We start from the raw sequence: 24,516 nt of genomic DNA, 5'->3' as shown, positions 1-24,516 counted from the left end.
CCCAAATTAAGGTTGGACAGGGTTTTGTTTTTTTTCTTTCCAGCAGAATAAAAGCTTCCAACTATGGAATCTAAAGACCTTTGGACAAATGAAGCATCAGAAGAAAAAGAAGAAAGAAGGAAGAAGGAAGAAGGAAGAAGAAGAAGAAGAAGAAGAAGAAGAAGAAGAAGAAGAAGAAGAAGAAGAAGAAGAAGAAGAAGAAGAGGAGAATCACCTGGAAAAAAAAATCTCAAGAAAAGGAGTGAATTGTCTTTATAGTACAGCACACTTCCAACAGGGTAAAATGTCACAAATCTTTCAGAGTGTTTGCTTTTGGTGTTCTCTACAGACATGTTAGGCAAATGGTCTTTATGTAGACCCAATTCAATGAAAAACTAAAACTGGCTTTGAAATTGGAGTGTGGCTCTCTCTCTTTCTTTAAACCCAAGCTTGTTTGTTAAAAGAAAATCCAAAGTCTGTCTCATGTCAGAAGAGCTACCTGGTATGGGACAGAAGAAAACCAAAATCTAGGGTCTGTTATACTCATACCCCTTAGATTTATTTTGACCCTTTAAAACTTTTCATAATGGGCTGGAGAGATGGCTCAGAGGTTAAGAGCATTGCCTGCTCTTCCAAAGGTTCTGAGTTCAATTCCCAGCAACCACATGGTGGCTCACAACCATCTGTAATGGGGTCTGGTGCCCTCTTCTGGCCTGCAGGCATATACACAGACAGAATATTGTATACATAATAAATGAATAAATGTATAAAAAATAAATAAAACTTTTCATAAGGTTTAAATATTATCTCAAAATTTAAACTTTCTGTTTAAATAGCCAGGCGGTGGTAGCACACGCCTTTAATCCCAGCATGCAGGAGGTAGAGACAAGCAGATCTCTGTGAGTTCGAGGCCAGCCTGGTCTACAAGAGCTAGTTCCAGGTCAGGCAACAAAGCTACAGAGAAACCTTGTCTTGAAAAAAAAATAAATAAATAATAAATAAATAAATAAATAACAACTTTCTATTTGATATTAATGGTCATATAGAGTACTAACTAATTCTAACCTTAGGCTTCCTGTACCTGAGTTCAGGCTTGAATCACCAAGGCTGGTCTAATTCCTCAACCAGCCATATCAAGTAACCTTGACCTGGAAAGTAAGCATAGGCCCTACAGGCACTGCCCAATATCAATATCAATATCAGATAATGAAAACATCTGTCAAATTGCCCAGCACAACATCTACTAGCTACCCTGGTTGAGTTAGTGAGCAATTGAAACATCGCTAGTACAACTGAGGAGTTGAATCTTAAATTTTCCTTAATTTGATGAAGTTCAAAGTGAAATGACTGCGTGGGGCTGATGACTACTATATGGAGGAGTGGCACTTACTAGACACAGAACCGACTCTCGTCTACATGGCTGAATAACACTTGGGGCAATACTAAAGATAAGAAGAATTCCGCTACTGTGCCACTCTCGACGTGCTCACAATAGTTAAAGCAGCCTGTAGCCAGAAGGTGATAGTAACACTGCACACCACTGCACACATCGCAGAGTAAGGACAAAGGAAATGAAATCATGTATGTAGAATGTTCTTCCCTACCCTCCCATACCCTCTCGTACCCAAGCTCTCTCCACATGGTGCATCTGTCTGTCTCTCACCCTGCCAGGGTCACCCACGCCGTGGTAAATCTTTCACCAACTGTACTGTAAATGCTCAGTAACTGGAGCTACATTCTAGTGTGGCCTTCCATTTTGAGTCTGTTGCATTTGCAGATCAGGGCATCAATCAACACAGAAACCCCCTACTGATCAACATGCGGACTTGGGAAATCTCAGCCCTAAATGGGATGTCTATCTCATACTCCTCACCTCAAGGCTCAGGGATGTGGAAGAGGAGCAGAAAGACTGACTCTAGGTATATCAACCACTCTCCAGGGCAGGACTCCATGCTTAGTTTGTTTTTTACTTTTATTTTTTAAAGAAAGGGAGAGGGGCTGGAGAGATGGCTCAGAGGTTAAGAGCATTGCCTGCTCTTCCAAAGGTCCTGAGTTCAATTCCCGGCAACCACACGGTGGCTCAGAACCATCTGTAATGAGGTCTGGTGCCCTCTTCTGGCCTGCAGGCATACACACAGACAGAATATTGTATACATGATAAATAAATAAATAAATATTAAAAAAAAAAAAGAAAAGGAGAGAAATAGAGCATGAAGTTGAATGGGTAGGGAGCTGGGGGAAGGGAATGAGGATGATCAAAATGTAGTGTATGAAATTCTCAAGGAATAAAATCTTTTTTAAAACGCTCCCCCAGAGTTAGTGTATGGCTCACTAGCTTGAAAAATGGGTAAAAATCCACTCATAAGCCAGTTATTAACAATCTAAGTAATCCTTCTACCATACTTTGCAAAAGGGCTCAAAATCACATCACTGTATTCCTCGCCTCCCTTCTCACGGCTTTAAAATTGGCCGGGCAGCCGGGGAGACCCGTGATTAACAGCGCGTCTGGCCAGTCACTGGCACCGGCCAATCAGAGGCGGCCCCGTCTCAGGCCCAGCCCAAGTCCCCGTCCAATCGCGTCCGGGTGGCGGCCAGAGCCGGACGGTTGGGAGGCGGTCGGTTCCAAGTGCACCGCGGCGCGGGGGAGACTGCGGGTTCTCAAGCAGCAACCCTGAGAGCGGCTCGCACGCCTCGACAGGACCCGCCACGCCGCGGCTGCTGCGAGCGGCCCTGCCCAGTGCGGACGCCGAGACTGACCTTTGCCGGGATCCCATCCCGGCAGCCGGCGTGTGCTGCCGGTCCTTGGCGTCCCCTCCGGCGCGCTCTTGGAGCCACTTTCCAGAGCGGAAGTCTGCCTGCTCGGGCTCTGGTGGGGCCTGCTCGGAGGAATGGCGCCGCCGGGTGAGGCGTTGCGCATGGCTCAACAGTGGGGCCCCGCGGCCGACACGCCTTGGGGAGCGGGGCGTCGCCCGCGGGAGGGTAGTACGGACCACACGGGCGCCGGCCAGGCGCGGTTCCCCTCCCCTACGGGGCAGGGGCATGGGCTCGGGCGCTTTCGGGGTCGTGGGTGTGACGGAGGGCTGCGAGCTGTGGTGAAGTGCCGGCGACCCGAAGGGTTGGTGCCGGGAGGGGGGGGGGTGTCCAACGCGTGGCTACGGGTCCCCGCGAGGCCCAGCGCGAACCGCGGTAGCGCGGACCCCGGGCCTGGCCTCCTTCATTCATTGGAGTGGTACCCGCGGCCCACAACCTGTCTGGGAGCCGCACTTGGCATCCTGAAAGCCTTTTCACCACGTCACTGCACTGTCTTTGGGCTCTAGGTTCTTTCTACCTGACAGGGACAGGCGACTCACCTAGCCTAAAGCCTAGGCTATGAAGTGATACTAGAGGTGCAGACCTGTAACCGGCCACACAGTCACTGTGAGAGCAGGTGCCAGGGACTTAACCCCTCTGCACCCGTTTCTCATCTGGTACCTGCTTCGTAAGAGCTGTGTGAGATGGTGTGCTGTGCCTGCTTTTAACAGTGCAGGGTAGATGGGAATGGACGCAGTAGTGTGGATCTTAGTGTCGTCTTTTTCAGAATCACCATTTGGGTGTATCTGGCTATTCCCCCTGGCTGAGGAGTAGTTGGAATCCCGGAACGCAGTGAACAAAACTTGCCATTTCACTCTTCAATTTGGTAGTCAAGTGGTTAAAGTCAGAATTTGAATCGAAACTGTGTCCAGTTTGAGTCTCAGTTATGCGTCTTAGGGCAGGGTCTAGGGAGCTGGGGAGCTGGGTTCAGGCCCCAGCACTGAGAGAAAAACAAGTTCACGATACACAGAGGATCCTCCATATATTGCTGGATACTGCACATGATAGAGCGCTTTGTTCTTTTCAGTTCAGCGTTGGGGCTGAGAGGGGCTACACGCCAGACCCAGGGAACGAAGCCGTTACCTCTGCGCATCCTGGCTCTTTTTTTTTTTTTTTTTTTTTTTTTTTTTTTTTTTTTTTTTTGGTTTTTCGAGACAGGGTTTCTCTGTGGTTTTGGAGCCTGTCCTGGAACTAGCTCTTGTAGACCAGGCTGGTCTCGAACTCACAGAGATCCGCCTGCCTCTTCCTCCCGAGTGCTGGGATTAAAGGCGGTCGCCACCACCGCCCGGCTGGCTTCTCGTTTTTTTAAAGCACTTTCACAATTAGGTTAGCAAGCACACCAAGACTTAAATGAAACTACTGTTCCTAGAAGAGGAATTCTCTGTGAGTTATGTATTATCCTGTCAACATTCTCAAAAAGAAGGAAAAAAGTAGGGGGCTGTCAAGGTGTAGGGGGGTCAAGGTTCATGTCATTGAGCCCGGTTGATAAGGGGTTGATAAGATGACCCGAGGAGCTGGAGCTTCAGAGGGAACTCCGTGTAGAAGGAGAGAACTGACTCCCAAGTTTTCCTCTGACCTCCCCCCACCCCAGTTTAATTTTTTAAGTGGAATGTGAACTCTGTAGTGTTGACTGGGTTGAGTCCAACCAAGACCGGCCACGTGTAAGCTACTGTAATCCTCCGTTTTCTTCTTTGTAAAGCAATGCCTTTAAAGGATTCTAATTCAAATTAAACTTGAGCTATAGGCAAAGCATTTAGGGCCATTGATGTTAGTCTTGTAATTACCTTTTAATGCTTTTAACTCTGGTGACAGGCAGTTCACTCATGTTTCATGACAGCCTATTCACAAGGTTCCCTCAATTTTTATTTTTAATGAAAGAAGGATGCCATTCCTACAATTTCTTCCTGTCCCCTGGGGGATCACAGATGGGACTGGGTTTTCTTTCCATTTATTTGTTAAATATTTACTCAGTGCATACCATACCTGGCAGTCTGTAAGACTTGGAAATACTGAAATAAATATGAGAAATAGTGTTTAGCCACCTCCTGCTCTAGGGGCCTAGAGCTTACAGTTTAGCAGAGAAATCAGTCCTTATATTCTCATTCTTCTTATTATTTTGTCATGAGACAGGGTTTCTCCATATAGTCCTGATTGTCCTGGAACTTGCTTTGTAAACCAGGCTGGCCTCAAACTCCACCTGTCTCTGTGCATCCTGGGTGCTGGGACTAAAGACGTGCACCTTTGCTGAGTGGCTACACCAGCAAGCACAGTCATGGAAGCAGAGTGCTCTTTACAGGCCAGTCATTATTCTAGAACCTTTCTCCCTTAACTCCTAACAAGTCCAGGGGTGACACTTGTCAACTCTGTGCCTGAGAGCTGAGGCCGTGGATGGTTCCCATGTAGCCCAGAGGCTAGGTTCTTCATTGTACTGGGGCAGAACTCATCCTAACAATACTGAAGCTGAAACCTGAAAGGACACATTAGACAAAGCTGAAATTGAGGAGAACCTAAAGAGTGTGTTGGGTAGGAACGTGGCTCCTTAAGGAACAGGCTGGAAAGAGACGGCTGTTGGAGTGGCCGGGGAGGAGTTTGGTTGAGAAGGAAACACAATTTAAGGGTTCAGGATCTTTTACTTGTCCTGGGAAGTTTTACTTGTGAATGGTGTGGTCTTGTTCTTCAGATTCCTGGAGCTTGTAGGCAAGACTGTCTTGGTAGTCGAAGATGTAGGTCATCATTCCCACAGGGTTTGGCTCCCAGACCTTAGTGCATCATTGTTGGGACTGGGACCCAGGGTAAGTGGCATGTACTTAATAGCCGTTTCCCTCAAAGGTTCAAGCGCTGTCTTCCTGTTGGCCCTGACAATCATAGCCAGCACCCAGGCTCTGACACCTACCCACTACCTCACCAAGCATGATGTGGAGAGACTGAAAGCCTCATTGGAGCGCCCTTTCACAAATCTGGAGTCTGCCTTCTACTCCATCGTGGGACTCAACAGCCTTGGGGCACAAGTGCCAGACGTCAAGGTAATGCTGCCTTTCTTCTGCTCAGTGTTTTAGGAGAGCCCAATCTTTCTTTCTTCCTTTCTTTTTTTTTTTTTTTTTTTTTTTTTTTTGGTTTTTCGAGACAGGGTTTCTCTGTGGTTTTGGAGCCTGTCCTGGGACTAGCTCTTGTAGACCAGGCTGGCCTCGAACTCACAGAGATCCACCTGCCTCTGCCTCCCAAGTGCTGGGATTAAAGGTGTGCGCCACCACCGCCCGGCTCTTCCTTTCTCTTTTTAAATGAGTGCTTTATCTGCATATATGTCTGCTTGCCAGAAGAGGGCATCAGGTCCCATTATAGAAGGTTGTGAGCCATCATGCGGTTGCTGGGAATTGAATTCAGGTCCTCTGAAGAGCAGCTAGTGCCCTGAACCAGTGAACCATCTCTCCAGCCCCCAGCTGGGTGTTTCTAAGGGAAAGGAGGAAAGTGAGTCAGAGCCTCTGGAATCTACCAGAACTCTATCTGTGAAACTGCTCAATACAGCTTGTATTTGGTTTGTGTGCTTCTTAGCCACTGAGCCATCTCCCCAGCCCCATAACATGTGCTTGTAAAGTGCTAGGTGCTAACAACTCCTAAAGGAGCTCAAGGTGGAGGACTCACCTGCATTAATCAGTGATGGTCATTGTGTCAGGCAATTTGGACATAGTCTACTTTTTTTTTGAGCAGAATACGGTGCAGTGGAAGTGTTTTCTGGATTTAGGAACTATTGTTGTTTTACTTTTTACTCTTTGAAGGCCCACCACCCAGTTCCCAAATAAATACACAGAGATTTATTCTTACTTATGAATGCTCAGCCTTAGCTTGGCTTGTTTTTAGCCAGCTTTTCTTAAATTATCCCATCTACTTTTTGCCTCTGGGCTTTTACCTTTCTCTATCCTATATACCTTTCTTCCTTTCTTACTCCACAGCTGGTTCTGTGGCTGGTGACTGGCCTTCTCCTTTTCTCCTTCTTCCCTCTTCTCTTGAGCCTAGATTTCTCCTCCTATTTATTCTCTCTGCCTGACAGCTCCACCTATCACCTCCCCTGCCAAGTTATTGGCTATTCAGCTCTTTTTTTGTTTGTTTGTTTTTCTAGACAAGGTTTCTCTGTGGTTTTTGGAGCCTGTCCTGGAACTAGCTCTTGTAGACCAGGCTGGTCTCGAACTCACAGAGATCCGCCTGCCTCTGCCTCCTGAGTGCTGGGATTAAAGGTGTGCACCACTACCACCCGGTGCCTATTCAGCTCTTTATTAGACCAATCAGGTGTTTTAAGCAAGCAGAGTAACACAGCTTTACAGAGTTAACCGAAAGCCGCATAAAAGAATGCCACACGCCTTTGTATCATTAAACAAATGTTCCACAGACAAAACACTTGGAGCGCATCTTGAACTAATATTCCACAACAAGGAACAGCTAAGGGGTGTGTAGCCATTACAAAATCATGGGCAGTTAGGCTAAGGCATTTTCCCTGAATATTTCTTGTTTTCTATGACTTCATAAGAAATTACCATAGATTTAGGATTTGGAAACCACCCATTTATGTACTAAAATGGCTCATTGAGTAAAAAGTATCTGCTGCCAGAGCTGGTGACCTGAGTGAGCTCAGCTCTCAGAACTCACATGGTGGAGGGATAAAACCAATTCCTACAGGTTGTTTATGACAAAGATCAAGCTCAGTTTGTTAAGTGTGGCAACATGAAGCTTCGCTAGTTGAGCCATCTCACTGACCGTAGTACTACTATTCATTATAGTATGCATCCTTGATTGTCAGGATGCTTTGATGTGCTTCTGCTTCTTCCTCGGGATTGTTGGTCCATGAGGGTGGAGAGAGTAGAAGCAGGGAGCAGAGTTTGGACGGCTGTGGATTTGACAGAGACAGCCCTCAGGAGATGAGTTAGGTGAATCTGCCCAGCTTTATTCCTGAGTATAGGGAATATATAAAATTGGGAAGCCTAGGGACAAACCCTAATTTGCATGAAGTGACACACTCCTATCATAAAGCTTCGTATGTGGCAGCAGGGTCCTATAGCAGAGGGTCATGCTAAGATAAATCAGGCATCCAGGCTTAGAGACAGCTTTCAGATAAGATCAGTCCTTTAGACCCAGGGACAACCTCCACATAAAGGCAGGTAGAGAGCAGGAAGTCTCACTATAGGGAGGGAGTCTTCTCCCTCCTATATCTCCGTGTCATCTAACTATGGAGAAAACTGCCAGGCTGTGATAGACTGCAACCTCTGACCAGCAAGGCCTCCCAACACGTTGAGATATTTTGCTACATCACAAATACTGAAAGTATTATATGATAATTATATTATATGCTACATCACAAATACTGAAAGTATTATATGATAAGCTGTTGCCACACAAATGCTCATCATTTATGCAGTTGGCTTGGTTTTTGCTTTCTTTCAAGACTCAATGGCAACTAGTGGAGGTTTTGTATTGTAAAGTGTAACAAATGAAGTTGGACTAATGTCAGATTTTAGTCGGATTGGCATGCCAAGGGCAGAAACATTTGTGAATCATCAGATTTGTGTTTGAGGCTTGTAGAGGAGTGGGGCGCTCACAGTGCCTTCTGAGCTGTGGCAGGATTTGGAGCTCCACATGAAATTTAGGTTGAATGCATTCCTCTGCTGTTGTTCTCTGCTGGTGTTGTGAGTATGAGGGGCCATCAGTTAGGGCTGACGGGGTGAACTGAAGTTTGAGGGGATATCGATTAGGGCTGATGGTGTGAACTGAAATTTGAGGGGACATCAGTTAGGGCTGACGGTGTGAACTCAACTGTGAGGGGACATTGATGAGGGCTGATGGTGTGAGCTGAACTGTGAGGGGAACATTGATTAGGGCTGATAGTGTGAACTGAAGTGTGAGGGGATATTGATTAGGGCTGATGGTGTGAACTGAAGTGTGAGGGGATATTGATTAGGGCTGATGGTGTGAACTGAAGTGTGAGGGGCCATCGATTAGGGCTGGTAGTATGAACTGAAGTGGAACTGGGAAGAGAAGCCGTCAGGCAGCAGCTTGAGAGACAAAGGATGAACGTGTTTGTTTAAATTAAGACTTGAACTTTATGAATGCATTATGGATTGTCAGTTGAGGGAGAGGGATTGCGCTGATGAAATAATGGAGAAAGCAACCTCTGCAAAGCCTGGGGCTTAGTAGTGCTTGAAGTATTGCCTAGGGGTTGGTGTCTTGGGCAGCTGGAGCAAGAGCATTGGAAAGTAAGGTAGGTAGTGTGTATGGAAACAGTGGACTCAGTGGCAAGGGAAATGCTTGCTCAGTGTGCAAGAGGAGACTAGAGGGGCTGGGAGCTGATGCTGGAGGAAGCAAGAGGAGGGTGGGCAGGAAAGAGCCATGTAGGGCATGGTTTAGGGGACTGACAGGAAGGAAGGTAGAAGAAAGCACAGTGCTTCTTTGCTCAGGAGGATGTTGAGACCCTTGGGGTTTTACCAAAGGGCACAGAAGCTGAGGTGAGGATGTGTACGGAGTGGTAATGTCTGGAATGTGGAGAACAGCTACAGTTAGAGCCAAGTATTCCCTAGAAGAGCTAGCCGAAGCCTCAGCCCTGGGCTGGAGAGAGCAGCACTCATGGAAGGTCCAGAGCATGTTTTATTATTCCCCACTCCTGCTGCTGTTAAAGCTGTGCTGCCCACATCATGAAGCCCCTGAACATTCTTGCCCTTGATTTGTCCTTGTAAGCATCAAGGAAGACTAGTGCTGAATATACTCCATTTTAGCAGCCTTTTCCGGTAGGGATATAGCCAGGCTATCTGAATTTGAAGGCCATTTCTCCCAATTAGGAACAACCTAATTGTTTTTGTCAATTGAGCTGCTTGCTTCTCTATGAACTTAAGACAGTAAAAATGTCCATGCAGAGGGTCCTTTAAATCCCCTAGAGGCACTGTGACTCTCATTCGAAGTGCTGAGGAAGAAGGTACCTTAGCACTGTGGGGACCTGGTGCTTTCTTTTCATGGTTAAAGCACCAGAGGGCAGCAGAGCACTTCTTAGAGTCTTTGCTGTGTGTGGACAGCGTTCCCTTCATGGAGTAACCAGTTTCCTTTTCAGACCCCAGTTTATACACGATGGAGTACTTGGTTTCTTCCACCCCCACCCCCAGCTCTTTTGTTTGTTCAGTTTGATTTTGGTTTTCTGAGACAGGGTTTCTCTGTAGCTTTGGAGCCTGTCCTGGAACTTGCTGTAGACCAGGCTGGCCTCGAACTCCAGAGATCGTCCTGCCTCTGCCTCCTGAATGCTGGGATTAAAGGTGTGCGCCACCGCCACCCTGCCTTCCCTCTGATTCTTTCATGCTGCACTCAAGTTGAAGCTCATTTGTTTGAAGGATCTTAAGTTTTTTCCCAACATTTTTTTTAAAAGATTGTTTTTGTTTGTTTTTGTTCTGAGTGAGGTAGCCCTGCAGTGACACATGACACAATGTAGCCTAGCAGCTTGGTTTCACAGCTCACCCACTCCTCCTCCCTATTTCATTTCCCAGAGGTTCCTTCTGTGGTTTTGTTATTGTTTTTTGGGCTTCTTTTTTCTTTTTTTTTTTTCTTTTTTTTTTCCTTTTTTTTTTGAAACAAGGTTTCTCTGTAACAGCCCTGGCTATCCTGGAACTAGGTCTGTAGCCTAGGCTGGCCTTGAACTCAGAAAGATCTTCCTGCGTCTGCCTCCCAAGAGCTGGGATTAAAGGCATGTGCCACCACTGCCTGGTTTTTCTGTGATTTTAGGGGTCAAATTTCCAGGTCTTGTGCGTGCTAGGCAAATATTGTATATCTGAGCAACACCCCCCAGTACCAAATGACACACCCACTTTTGACTGGATCGGCTAAAAATTTTGAATAGCTGGGGGGCGGGGGGGGGCTTGTTATTTTTTGAGACAGGGTCTCTCTACATAGCCCTGACTATCCTAGAATTCACTGTATAGACGAAACTGGCCTCAAACTCACAGCCTATTCCTGCCTTCCAATTACTTGGATTAATGGCATGTGCCACCATTATTTTTATAATATCTCATTTAGAATAAATGTTTAGCAGTGTAACTTTTCTCCCTTGCAGTTCAGCAGAACAAAAGTGGCTAGAATTTTGTTTTGTGCTCACTTGCTGTGTTAAGCGCAGTGTTCTCAGGCAACCAGCACTGAGCACCTGTAGCCAGGGCAAAGTGGGGGCTGTGATCTATCATGGGATGAGTATAAACAATGGCTCTATGAGACAGGTGCATCTGAGCAGAGGCGAAGGGAAGATCTCATCTGGCAGACAGAAGACAAGAAAAAGGTGCCAGGCAGAAATCGCCAAGGGTAGGAAAACAGTTCAGCTGGAAAGTGCAGGAGAAGAGACTAAGATTCTGGGGCCTGAGGTGGGCCGTCCTGATGAAGCTGCCACAGCAGGGGGCGGGGATGCCACTCAGACATGTTAGCAACTTTGGATCTTTTCTGGAGTGATGGGAACCATGGAAGCCTTTAATGGTAATGCAACATGGGTACTTTATATTTCATAGAGTTTAGCCTTACTGTATATGGAATAGATCACATGCCTTGAGGCAGGTAAAAAAGGACTGTAACAGTCAGGGGAGGGTTGACAAGGACCTGCCCTAGGGCAGAGACAAGCCAGGGGTTGGTTGAAGACAGGAAAAGTAGTAGACTGGGTAGCTATGGAGGGAAGAGACTAGCCAACAGCAGTTCCCCAGGGTCTGGTTTGAGGGGTGGGATGCATGGGGATGCTGGGCCTGAGCCAGGAAGGCAGGTGAAAAGGAGAAGGCCTTAAGTCACTTTAGATTGGTTGTCTCACTTGGCTTTGGAGACATGGCACTGAAAACACCTGGTGTCAGGATACTCTCACTCTGCCCTTTGACAGGCCACTTATCTACTCACATCCCAGTTACTTCTTCTGCTAACAGAGAGAATTATGGTGTATGTGAAGGGCCTGTGTTCATCAGAAGGAAGAGCTCTGTGACACCCAGCACACACAGGTCACAGGTCACTTGTTAAATAGTGTCTACCCATCTCAGGCCTGCTGTTCCCTGTGTGAAGAAGTCAACAGTTTGGGGCAATAGTGTCCTGTGCAAAATAACTGTTGAAAAACAATTATATCTCAAATAATCCACACTGTAAACCTCCATAGATGGTTTAGAATTTTATTTATTCCCATAAGCACTTTTACTTTTTCTTGTTATTGCATTATGTCACCACTTACCTCTGACTTTCCCTGTTTAGAAAGCGTGTACCTTCATCAAGTCTAACCTTGACCCCAGCAACGTGGATTCCCTCTTCTATGCTGCCCAGTCGAGCCAGGTCCTCTCAGGCTGTGAGGTGAGCCCAGGTTCCTATACTGCCTTATGTTTGTTTGTTTGTTTGTTTATATGTAGTAAGGTGCATTTTTAGAGGGAACATAATGTCAGATTGTTAATATAATTTTTAAAATTTAGGAGTTGTTGGTGTGGGTTGGAACATGATTTTTATTCCTGTAAGAAAATGTTTTTCCCTTTAAGGGTTTAAGCTTTTAGATTGCTTTTTCTTACAGTTCTCATCTCTTCTGGGAGACCTTGAGATTTTCATGGCTTGCTCAGCCTGCTCTCTTATAAACCTTAGGACCACCTGCCCAGAGGTGACATCACCTACAATAGTCTGGGCCCTCCCACATCAATTTTTAATCAAAAAAATGTTCTGCAGACTTGCCTACAGGCCAGTTTTATTGAGGCATTTTCTCAGTTGAGGTTCTGTCTGCCCAAGTAACTCTAGCTTGTGTTAAGTTGACCACTCAGAACAGGGGTAGTGTTAACTCTGTGAACATTTAATTCAGGGGTGCTTGGTGGTCATGGCTTTGACAGCCACACTTGTACTATTGTCAGTATGCCTTTCACAAAGTGCCAGAACCTGCTCTAGCTCTGTGTCCGCCGTTCCTTCCTCAGATATCTGTTTCAAATGAGACCAAAGACCTGCTTCTGGCAGCAGTCAGTGAAGACTCCTCTGTTGCCCAGATCTACCATGCAGTTGCAGCGCTCAGTGGCTTTGGCCTTCCCTTGGCATCCCATGAAGCCCTTGGTGCCCTTACTGCTCGTCTCAGCAAGGAGGAGACTGTGCTGGCGTAAGTTGTCTGTTGGAACACTTCTGAGCATCGTTTGTGTTGGTGACTAACCTGAGAGGGTTCATTCGTTGCTGCAGCACACATTTCTGGACATCTGCTGTGTGCCAGGTGCTCTGCTAGATGTGGCAGACACCATTATGTTGATGTGTGTGTGGGTGCGTGCGTGGGTTTGCATCGGGAAGCCAGAGGTAATACCAGGTGTCTTCCTCGGTCACTTTCTACCTTTTTTCATTTTTGTTTTTTATTTGAGGCAGGGTCTCTCTATGCAGCCCTGGCTGTCCTGGAACTCCCTATGCAGCCTAGACTGGCCTTGAGCTCACAGAGATCTGCCTGCCTCTGCTTCCTGAATGCTGGAATTAAAGGCGTGTGCTACCCTTCCTGGCATTCTACTTTTTTTTTTTGAGACAGGCTGGCTAATGAGCTCCATAGATCCTCCAGCTAGTGCTGAGGATGCAGACACTGCTGCGTCCAGCTTCTCCATGGGTGCTAGGAGTCTGACCTCAGGTCCTCAGGCTTGCGTGGCATCACCCTATCCCCGGTGACTGGCACTTGAATTAAGGCAGAAGGGTCTAGTCCTTGGCCTTGTGGATCTCTCATAGACAATATCTTCAAGCTCTTCAGGCAGAAGGCAAAGGCTGAGGAAGTGTAAGCCACCCATCATAGAGAGATAGGCTGGAGGCTAGAGGCTGGAGCAAGGGTAGATTATCAAAGGACAATGAGGCCAGTGAGCTACATGCAGTTTCTGGTGAGGCTTGACCAGGGCTATTGGGATGTGGGCACTAGGGGTTCTGTGAAGAACAGGGCCTTACTGGATCCCTTGGAGTTGTGAGGATCAGCGTCTTTTGGGCACATGGATTCTCAGGGGATAACATAGTCTAGAAATTAGATTCGTCCTCTGCAAAGGGCATAAGTGAATGAAGAAAAACCACTTTATAGGAATGATTTTACTCCGTGTGTGTGTGTGTGTGTGTGTGTGAGAGAGAGAGAGAGAGAGAGAGAGAGAGAGAGAGAGAGAGAGAGAGAGAGAGAGAGCCCCTCCCATTTAATTGTAACCTCTGATGTGGAGCACCTGGAGCTCTGTCATACTGGCTAGTTTTTTTTTGTTGTTGTTTTGTTTTTGAGTTTGTTTGTTTGTTTGTTTTTTTAAAGACGGTTTTTCTGTGTATCCCTGGCTGTCCTGGAATTCACTCTGTAGACCATTCTAGCCTTGAATTTACAGAGATCCGCTTGCCTCTGCCTCCAAAGTGCTGGGATTAAAAGGCTTGCACCACCACTCTTTGGCTGTACTGGCTAGTTTTATATCAACTTGACACAAGTTTTTGTCATCTGAGAGGAGGGATCTCAATTGAGAAAATACCTCCATAAGATCGGATTGTAGGAAAATTTGTAGTGTATTTTATTAGTGATTGGTAGGGGAGGGCCCAGCCCCTTGTGGGTGGTACTATCTCTGGGCTGGGTGGTCCTGGGATCTATAAGATAGGCTGAGCAAACCATGGAGAGCAAGCCAGTGTGTGGTGATCCTGCCTCCAGGTTCTTGCTCTGAGTTCTTGCCTTGGCTTTCTTTGATGATGAAGTATGATGATACAGAAGTGTAATCAAATAAACTCTTTCCTCCTCAAGTCACTTTTGGCCATGGTGTTTCAGCACAGCAATTGGAACCTCACAGAGACACCTGTTAATGCTTTAACAGCAGGTTGATGGTGCCGGTTCCTCCTTTCAGAACTGTGGGATTAGGGGCTGGAAATGAAAAGCAGTGGTAAACCACTTACCTACCATACATAAGGCCTACTACCATAAAAATCAAACCAATCCAGCCCCTCGGAGTGGCTCCCAAGTACATCTGTTTGCCCTTACACTACGAACCTGAGTTTGGTTCAAGGAAACCACATGGTGCAAGGAGAAGCAACTCCTACAAGTTGTCCTCCAACCTGCACATACATGCCAGGGCATGCACATGCTTGTACACACTAACAAAAAGGCAGGTTCTCTGGGCGATGGTGGCGCACGCCTTTAATCCCAGCACTCGGGAGGCAGAGGCAGGCGGATCTCTGTGAGTTCGAGACCAGCCTGGTCTACAGAGCTAGTTCCAGGACAGGCTCCAAAGCCACAGAGAAACCCTGCTTCAAAAAAACCAAAAAAAAAAAAAAGGCAGGTTCGTTCCCAGAATTTTGTGAGTTGGGAAGCAACAATCAGATTGTTTCTAAACTTGAAGCTTTGTTAAGGGAGCAATCAGTCAGTTGATGTTCTCATTGTTATTTCAGTCCCTGCTCATATTACAAGATCAGTAGTGACTTGGGCTGAAGTGTCTCTTACACGGATGCTTTTGTGCATAATTTGCCTGGTGCTTGGCTCTTAGATGTCTTTTATTTTAGACCACCTGGGTTTATTTTATTTATTTATTGCTTTTGTTTTGTTTCTGTTTTTTGAGACAGGGTCTCTACATAGTCCTGGCTGTCCTGAAATTCGCTATGTAGACCAGGCTGGCACCCAACTCAAAGAGATCTGCCTGCTTCTGCCTCCAGAGTGATGGACTAAAAGTACGTACTGCCCTGTCTGGCAGACTACTTGTTTTTGTCTCTATTTATAATCCCTTTTGGTGGGTTGCATCCACAGTTAGTACCATATGTCATAATGTCACTATCATACTACCATCTTTAAAAACAAAAACAAAAACTTCCCATTTCCTGCCAGCTAAAGGGGGACACTTAAGAGATGAGGTAGAGGCAGGCAGATCTCTGAGTTCAGGCTAGCTAGAGTTACATAGTGAAACCCTGTCTCAAAAGAAAAATTTAATACCAGCACTTGGGAGGCAGAGGCAGGTAGATCTCTGTGAGTTCGAGGCCAACCTGGTCTACAAGAGCTAGTTCCAGGACAGGCTCCAAAACCACAGAGAAACCCTGTCTAGAAAAACAAAAACAAAGGAGAGAGAGAGAGAGAGAGAGAGAGAGAGAGAGAGAGAGAGAGAGAGAGAAAATTTTCACAATAGGAAGATGCACAGGAAAGCTAGGCTGCTTTGGAATAGACACATTTGGCTTTGAGTACTGGGTATGTTCCTCCTTGCTATGGGACTTTGGACCAGTTAATAACGTCCTTTGAGTTCCATCGTACAATGATGCCAACAATCTTTACACCATGGGGTGTGTTGTAGAGATGTGTATGCAGAGCCTAGCGCTGAGCTCTCCTTGGGCATACAGCATTTTGTTCTTGGGGAATGAGGTGCTTCCTTGCTTGAACTGTACCAGCTTCCTAAGCTGCTGTGCTTACATGGTTCCTGAGTCTGACACCCTGTATGTGACCAATAAAGAGTTAATGAAGACTGAACTATACTTTTGTGGGGCTGTGAGAAAGGGCACGTGCTGTGAGTTGGATAGAACTGTGTAAGTCTGTGTTGACTGTGCACTACTTCTGTGGCAACAAGCTTAATGCCTCCTCTCCTGCAACCTCAGATGCTCTCCCATCTGACAACAGCCTTCGTCTTGTAGGGTTATCCTGAAAGTTAGATTGGCAGGATGCTTTTAATTTTATTGAAACTGATTTGTTCGAGTCAATAAAGTCCGGTGTAAATTAGTTCTGTCTGTGTTTGGCCTTTGTGAGTATGTGGAGTTGTTCTAGGAAGTGTCTATTCTTAAGTTTGTCTTGAAAAGCCAGAAGTGTTGGTCTGAATGAAGTACCTGAACCAAGATCTTTAAACTCATTTCTCTGAGTCATCTGCTGTATGTGAGCAGGACAGAGTTGGCTTTCTCCGTGCTAGAGTGCAGTGTTCCAGAGGGAAGGTGGTTGCTAACTGGGGATAAGTAATGAAACCAGTGATTGACTTCATTATAAACTTCAAAGAAGAGAAAAATGATGTCCTTTTTTGACTATCTTAGCAGCTGTTTTTGAGCTGGCATTTATCTTGGGCAGATGGGGAATTTTTATTTTGTTTGGAAATTCAGGTTTCATTTTCTCAAGTGCATTACAATGACGAGTGTCCTGTAGGAGTCGTTAAATGCTCACGGGGCTTATCTCCTTAAATTGTGACTTTTCTTACTTGTCACAATTTAAGGAGATAAGCCCCGTGAGCATTTATCATCTTACTGGAATTAGCTTTCCATGGAGGGAATGTGAAGTGTATGATCTCAACGTAAGTAGACAGATCCTTGCTCTGCATTACCTGATACTGGCTTGATAGGTGGTGCTTTACACAAAGACTCAGGCATCTCTTCGGAATTACCCATTCTGTGCTGAAACAGCAGACCATTTGACCACCAGGGGGCCTCAGCTTCCCTCATTTTACCCAGAGAAGTATTTGTGCTCTCCATCCAGACTATCTGCATTAACAGAAAAAAATCTAATAAAAATATTACATGTGTAAAACAGTCAGGTTCCACCTTAAAATGTTTGGTTGTTGTTATTTAGGTGTGTGTGTGTGTGTATAGGCAGTCACGTGCCCTGTGGTACACAAGTGGAAATGGAAATCAGAGGAAAAGGTTTTTTGTTGTTTTTTTTTTTTTTTTTGTGTGTGTGTGTGTGTGTGTGTGTGTGTGTGTGTGTGTGTGACTGAGTCTTTCTATATAGTCCTTGAAACACTCTGTAGACCAGGCTGGCCTCAAACTCTCAGAGATCCAGCTGCCTCTACCTCCTAAGTGCTAAGATTAAAGGCATGTGCCAACATACCCAGCAAAAGCTTTATCTTATAAAATATACTCTTAAAATGATAAGAATATATGAGTGAAACAGAATGAAATGCTGATAAATGCCACAATATGGATGAACCTTAAAAGCTAAAACTAAAAGATCATGTGTTAGGAACTATATCCCAGTGGTAGAATGCTCACTTGGTATACACAAGATTCTGAAACTGATACTCACCACTTTCCCAACAAGCTGCCTGTTGTGAGAATATCCAGAACAGGTATGTCTAGAAAAGTGTGGTGCTGGAATGGGGAGCACCATGGAGAGGAACTGCTTAGTGCTCTGGAACTTCATTTGGAACTCAAGGAAATGTTCTGCATATAAACAGAGACAGTGGTTAGACACTGTGACTATAGTAAGTACCCCTGCATTCACTTTGTTTTGAACTTTGAGGTCAAGGGGCTTGGTAGAGTACTGCTTGAGAGTTTAGTGATAGGATGCTTTCAGAGCATGCATAAGGTCCTGGGTTCAGTTCCAAGCATAGAGCAGGTCTAGTGGTATACGCCTGTGATCCCAGCACTCAGGAAGTAGAGGCAGGAGAACCAGGAATTTAAGGTTCCATCAGCAAGTTTGAAGCCAGCCTGGGCTACATAAGACCCGTCTCCAAAAATTAAATAATAAAAATTTTAAAGTTGAGTAAATGATGATTCATTTTGATAGTATAAAATCTTTGTTCATAAGCCGGGCGGTGGTGGCGCACGCCTTTAATCCCAGCACTTGGGAGGCAGAGGCAGGCGACTTGGGAGGCAGAGACAGGCGGATCTCTGTGAGTTCGAGGCCAGCCTGGTCTACAAGAGCTAGTTCCAGGACAGGAACCAAAAGCTACGGAGAAACCCTGTCTCAAAATCAAAAAAAAAAAAATCTTTGTTCATAAGAATTGTCTATTATATATGTATTCATAAGGTTTTATATATAGAATACTAAATAAATGGTTAAAAGAAAATAAGTAAAACTCGTTTAAGACTAAGCCTATCCCTTTTCTCTCCTGAGTGCCCGAGGGAATATCACTTGTGGATCTTGCATGTGATGCTGGTAGCACAGTGGTAACTATTGAGCACATGTTAACCAAGTCTTTTCTTTATATACTTTAGTCTAGTTTTAGGAACGTTACTCCAGTTTCTGCCCAACAAGTTACAAACATCGACTGCATGATACTTCTTTAGTCTTGAGTAAGAAAGACGATTGGCAAGCAGCCAATTTCAACCTGCCATAATATCCTGTACAAGGTAGCGAATGCCTTCGGGCATGTTTCTGCACAATTAATTAAATCTTAGTCTCAGTGCTCTACTCTTTCTTTACCTTGCAGAACGGTCCAGGCTCTGCAGACCGCATCCCACCTATCACAGCAGGCTGACCTGAGGAACATTGTGGAGGAGATTGAGGTATAACTCTGCTTCCCCAAACAAGTCTCTGAGCGCCTGTCTTTGACACCCTTTAAAACAGTCTTGCAAGCAGACATGACTGGTTTCTTTTAGCCAGCACTATATCTTTTACATCCATGACTGTTAAGTCCGACATATCTGTGTTTTTTATATTTAAGCAATATGTCCTAGAGAATATTTGTTAGGCCAATATTAGATTGTGGAATCAATAAATCTAAAACTCAAATGCTTCTCTCTGCCACCTATGGCTTTGTAATTGTAGGTAAGGTTTTGATACTCTAAGCTTCAGTTTTCCTGTATGATGGTTGCAGGAGCCGGTAAGGTTAAAAGAACCCATGTATTAACTAGCTGCCTGTGGATAGAATTGGTGGGTTTTTTGTTTGAGGCAGTCTGATTATATAACCCCTATTGGTCTTGAAGTTAGCATCTTTCTGAGCTAGGATTTTAAGTGTATGCTGCCATCCCTGGCTCACTGCAGGTTTACTATTACACAGGATATTCTGTTCCTTGGGCCACCCTCAAGAGCTGTATGACCAGTGATGACGGGCGCTTCTGGCAGTGTCTTTACTGTGTGCTTCACGGGCACAGTAATGGCCTCATTCTGCCCGCAGGAGCATTGACTGAAGAGCAGTGCTCTACTTCATAGGTGCTATCCACGTGGGCAGCCATGGCTATCTGTGTTGTGATGCTTCCTGGCAACACTGCAGCCAGGATCACTGTTCTTCCCAAACTGGTGGCTGCTTCAGTACCTTGGCTCTTAGGCTTTGGCAGGAGCGCAGGGCCTACAGGAGGCTTGCTACCAGAGCTGCCAGAGACTCTGCCTGTCTGCCCTTCTGTAGAAAGTACTAAATGGTTATGATGGTCTTTGGGTTCAGTGAGGTTTCTCTGAGAGGCCAGTTCTGGGGTGACAGTACTTTTTGTATCTTGTTTCTACCATCTCTGTGTCCCAATATGCCTCCATTTTTTTTATGACAGGACCTTGTTGCTCGCTTGGATGAACTAGGGGGCGTGTATCTCCAGTTTGAGGAAGGACTGGAAACCACAGCGTTGTTTGTTGCTGCCACCTACAAGCTCATGGATCATGTGGGGACTGAACCATCCATAAAGGAGGTGCCTGTCTCATGATTCTCAAGCATGTAACACAAAGGCATTGTTGAGTTTATCTTTCAAGGATGGTTGTTTCCAGAGAGGGCTGCTTCATACCTCAGGGTGTTGTTATTCACGATTTAGGTTAGGTTTTAAGAATGAGAAGTAGAAAGGTGTAATGCCTGTACTAAGAAGCTGACAGTCGGTGTGGTGGGCATATAATGCATTGTCACACCTGTTGGCCTGAGGCACTTGCATGCTGTTAAGCAGGGCAAGGTCAAGTGTATCACCCTGGTTTACTCTCCTTTCTCCTGACAGCCCTTTCAGTCCGTCTCCTGTGTGCTTTCCTCTTTGCTGGCCCCCAGGAAATACCCTGGACCTCAGAATTGCCTGTTCTCCCCTCTCCCCTTCATCCTTAGCAACAGCTAATTCAGATAATCTCAGCTGCTGGATGTAGTTCTTCATGCTGTTTCCCTAAGAAATGTGTGTGTCTTCTAGATACTGTGAAAATGAGTTTTATTTGGGTGGGGGTGGGGTGGGGGATGTTTGTTTTAAAGAGCTTCTTATCCTGAATGGTTTTACTTAGAATGTGTGTGCTATTATCTTTAAGTAGAGCTTCTCTGTCTCCTGTGTGTGGGAGGTTACTAACCTTTGGTCTAATGTACGTAAAATACAAGTTCTGATACTGAGATTTTTAGAAGAAAGGTTTGAATTTAAAGCTAAGACTCACATTTTTATGCATTATGCATATGTAATACTATGTAACCAGCAAATAACATCTATCTTGGGTAGCTTGAATTAATTTTCTAATAATTGTTCATATTCCTGCATTCTTATTGTGTCCATTCCTTATTTCTAAGCATAGAAGCTCAAACTATGGGGCTCCCTTTTCACTTCTGTCAGGGTGAACATGAGGAATTCAGGGTTTTCTGGTAGAAATGATTTGGGGATTTCCTATATACCTTGACACAGGTGGACTGCTGACTCTCTACATACACAACTTAAACTTTTTCTCGTTTTATTCCCAAGCTGTTACTAACCAGGTATTTGGCTAGAGTAATTTTGCTGTCACTGCTTTTGATATAACAATTCTGGTGAATAGTCACCCATTTTAACATGTCAATAGCCTACTGACGGAAAAATGTAATTGGTACAATTACATAAAATTATGTATGTCGACTGTGAATAACACTGTCAGGAGGAAGGCAGCTTTCTTGTTAGATGGTAGATTTTAAAGAACAAAACTGATTGAAGTAGAAGATGTTTCCTCCTGAGCAAACAGCCTCCAGAATTGTAATCATGCCTTTTAGGGCTACTTGTTTTAAAATTGCTTTTCATTTTTCTCTTTTATGCAGCCCATGAGGTCTTAATGGAGACTTGGGTTTTAGTTTCTTTCTAGCACACACTTTGACCATATACTTTGCCCTTATGAATACAGAATTGGACCATTTTATTCTCAAAGAGAGGTTAGGAAGATAGTCTAGCTGAAAGGGTTATGGGAGTAGGGAAGAACAGACTTTCTGTGGCAGGGCTTTGGGACAGCTTTCCTTCCTTCCCGTCGCCCCTCCCTGCTGTGTTATAGCTTGTGTTTAACCTCAGTTTCCTTATTTAGGAAGCATTTATAGCTAGCAGTCTGTCAAGGCTTTGTCGTGATTTGAGGTAGTGCATGCAAAGCAGCTACCGTGGCCTGGTATTTAACAAATGGTTACTGTTATGTGCATTTTAGCCTCCACTTACATAGCTCAGTTGTTAGCTGGAGTAGTTTGCATTTGTATACTAACCTGCCACTAGAGGATTAACAAGTAAATGAGTGAGTTTCCGTTTATAATAGAAGATGGAATTTTTAAGTTTAAATGCAGCATTTTGCTCCCTGCAGTCTGCCATTTGGATTAGTGCTGGATGTACTAACACACAAGGAATACTGCTGGGGTTGGGGGAGGGGGGCTCTGATTCCTGCACAAGGGAGCTGAGCTGTCTTTCCTTTTCTCTCAGGATCAGGTCATCCAGCTAATGAACACTATCTTCAGCAAGAAGAACTTTGAGTCTCTCTCAGAAGCCTTCAGCGTGGCCTCTGCTGCTGCTGCATTATCCCAGAATCGCTACCACATGCCAGTGGTGGTTGTGCCTGAGGGCTCTGCTTCTGATACTCAGGAACAGGCCATCCTTCGGGTATGACCTCCCTGTCCATCATCGCCATTCTCATGCTATTACTAGTGCAAGATTTTGAGATGTGGTATAGAGCCAGTTACAGCCTCCATAAGGATATACCAATAAATATACATGGGGACTTGACCATTGGGGAGCTAGGCACAAATACTTTCGAAGCTACAAAAGAAGTGAGGCCTGGGAATGGGGGACGGGTGGCACACACCTTTAATGCCAGCATTCTGAAGGCAGATTGAGTTTGAGGACAGCCAGGGCTACACAGAGAAACCCTGTCTCAGGGAACAAAACAAAACAAAAAAAAAACAAAGAACAAAAAAACAAGGAAGAGGGGCTGCCGAAATGGCTCAGTGATTAAGAGCACTTGCAGCACACACCTGGCAGCTCACAACCATCTCTATCTCCATTCCCAACATCTGAGGTCCTCTTCTAGCTTCTGTGAGCAATAAGCAATCATGTTACACATACATACATGCAGGAAAACATTCATAAAATAAAAATAAACAAGTCTTTTAAAAGAATGAAAATAAGAAAAGCTTTTTTTTTTCTCCCTTGAAAATTATAAATAGCATGGACTTACAGTAAGTCAAGTTCAAGAAAATTGCAATCTGGTCCATCACTCCACGTGTAGACTCTTGCTCCTAAAATTGATTTCTGGAGCCAGAGATAAAGATCAGGGGTAGAGCATTTGCCTAGTATAGGACTAACCCCCAGTACCCAAAGCCATAAGTAAGTTAAGTACAGTGAATTTCTGATAAATCTGTTACTCCAAGGTAGAGAACTCTCCACCTTATCTGACACATGCTGTGTGCTGGGTTTGATCATTGCCTTCCCACATTAAAAAAAGTAGTAATAAAACCTATTTCCCAGTGACAAAATCTTCTAGATACATTGTTTTGTTTAATTATTTTGTGTATGTGGGTGTTTTGCCTGCATATGTTTCTGTGAGCTACTTGAATGCCTGGTGCCTGATGAACCCAGAGAGGATATCCGATCCCCTGGAACTGAAGTTACAGATGGTTGTGAGCCACCATATGGGTGCTGTGACTTGATCTAAGTCCTCTGGAAGAGCAACAAGCGCTCTTAACCACTGAGCCATCTCTCTAGCCTCCAGACATGCAGACACAAACAGTAAATAAGTCACACCCTAACTTTTTCCCCAACATATTTTTTTCTTATAATTTTGGTGGAGTTTTTTGTTTTAGGATATTATAGTAGAGTTGATAGAACAAGGGTTTGAAAACAATAAACATTAAATTGAGGATGATGATATACACCTATCATCTCAGCATTTGCCAGGCTTAGGAAGGAGTGTTCCCTAGTCCAGAGTAGCCTGAGTTACATAGAGAGACATTGTCTCTTAAGTAAAAAAGAAATGCAGCTGTAAAAGCTGGTGGTGTGGTGTAATCTTGGGAAGCTCCAGCAGAAGGATACAAGTTCAAAGCTTGCTTGGGCCGTGAAGTGATGATTCAGGAACAAACTGGGCAGTGCAGAGTCTAGGGATGTGACTTGGTGGTAGAGGTCTTGCCTAGCACACACAAGGCCCTGTATCGTGAAAACAAATAAGTAGAACCAGCTACACTCATGCTCATGCACAGTCTCCTGTTTCCTCCTCTGAGATGACTGGACAGGGTCATCTGTAAGTTCATCCCCAGCTGCAGCATTCTGTAATCTGTCCTGTCTTCATAGTTGGTCTCTGGTAGGCAGCAGACCAAAGTCAGTGCACATCCCTGAAGAAAGGTGCTTGTTCTGCAGAGCTGGTTTCCTGTAGATAAAGTACCCCAGAGACCAAATTTCTACTTTCTCAGTCTTGTTCTATTCACTTGTGGTTTGTTTTGTTTGACTTTCTAGTTGCAAGTCAGCAATGTTTTGTCTCAGCCTCTGACTCAAGCTACGGTTAAGCTGGAGCATGCTAAGTCAGTGGCTTCCAGAGCTACTACTGTCCTGCAGAAGATGCCCTTCACCCTTGCAGGGTAAGTCTGGGAAAGGAAGATCTGTGCAGGGCACCAAGCTCTGTGCTTTGGACAGGTAACTTTCAACCAGTGTAATTGATTCATAGGGGTTAGGCCACCTGGTCTACAAAGAGTTCCAGGATAGCCAGGGTTGTTACACAGAGAAACCCTGTCTCGAAAAACCAAACAAACAAGCAAAACAGTTTCATGAGGGTCATAAACCACATTTGCCTAATGTGATAAATCCTAGAGGAGAGCATTTGAAAGAGATTTCTAAACCAGGCCATTTTGCCCTAATAATAGTTCTGTCCTTGTCTCTCTAGTGAACTCT

The 24,516-nt window shown here is 45.0% G+C and overlaps 2 protein-coding genes across 3 annotated transcripts in view; one reads left to right on the top strand and one right to left on the bottom strand.

Annotated features, from left to right (window-relative positions):
* Window positions 1–3,076, bottom strand: part of Mroh8 (maestro heat like repeat family member 8) — an 83,521-nt gene extending 80,445 nt beyond the window's left edge. The window contains exon 1 of the mRNA XM_057780334.1: window positions 2,737–3,076. Within this exon, the coding sequence (XP_057636317.1) occupies window positions 2,737–3,020 (284 nt within the window). The 5' untranslated portion in view covers window positions 3,021–3,076. The remainder of the gene's footprint in view (window positions 1–2,736) is intronic.
* Window positions 2,583–24,516, top strand: part of Rpn2 (ribophorin II) — a 51,142-nt gene continuing 29,208 nt past the window's right edge. Inside the window, exons 1-8 of one of the 2 annotated variants that reach the window (XM_057780332.1) lie at window positions 2,583–2,880; window positions 5,659–5,852; window positions 12,058–12,153; window positions 12,753–12,928; window positions 18,909–18,984; window positions 19,960–20,094; window positions 22,063–22,239; window positions 24,085–24,206. In XM_057780332.1, coding sequence (XP_057636315.1) covers window positions 2,868–2,880; window positions 5,659–5,852; window positions 12,058–12,153; window positions 12,753–12,928; window positions 18,909–18,984; window positions 19,960–20,094; window positions 22,063–22,239; window positions 24,085–24,206 — 989 coding nt within the window. In that variant the 5' untranslated portion in view covers window positions 2,583–2,867. The remainder of the gene's footprint in view (window positions 2,881–5,658; window positions 5,853–12,057; window positions 12,154–12,752; window positions 12,929–18,908; window positions 18,985–19,959; window positions 20,095–22,062; window positions 22,240–24,084; window positions 24,207–24,516) is intronic. The other variant, XM_057780333.1, reaches the window with a different exon arrangement.

Source organism: Chionomys nivalis, chromosome 9, assembly GCF_950005125.1.
Source record: "Chionomys nivalis chromosome 9, mChiNiv1.1, whole genome shotgun sequence".
Lineage (NCBI taxonomy): Eukaryota > Metazoa > Chordata > Mammalia > Rodentia > Cricetidae > Chionomys > Chionomys nivalis.
Note: the sequence above shows the minus strand (reverse complement) of the source record. Positions and strands in the feature narration are given on the sequence as shown.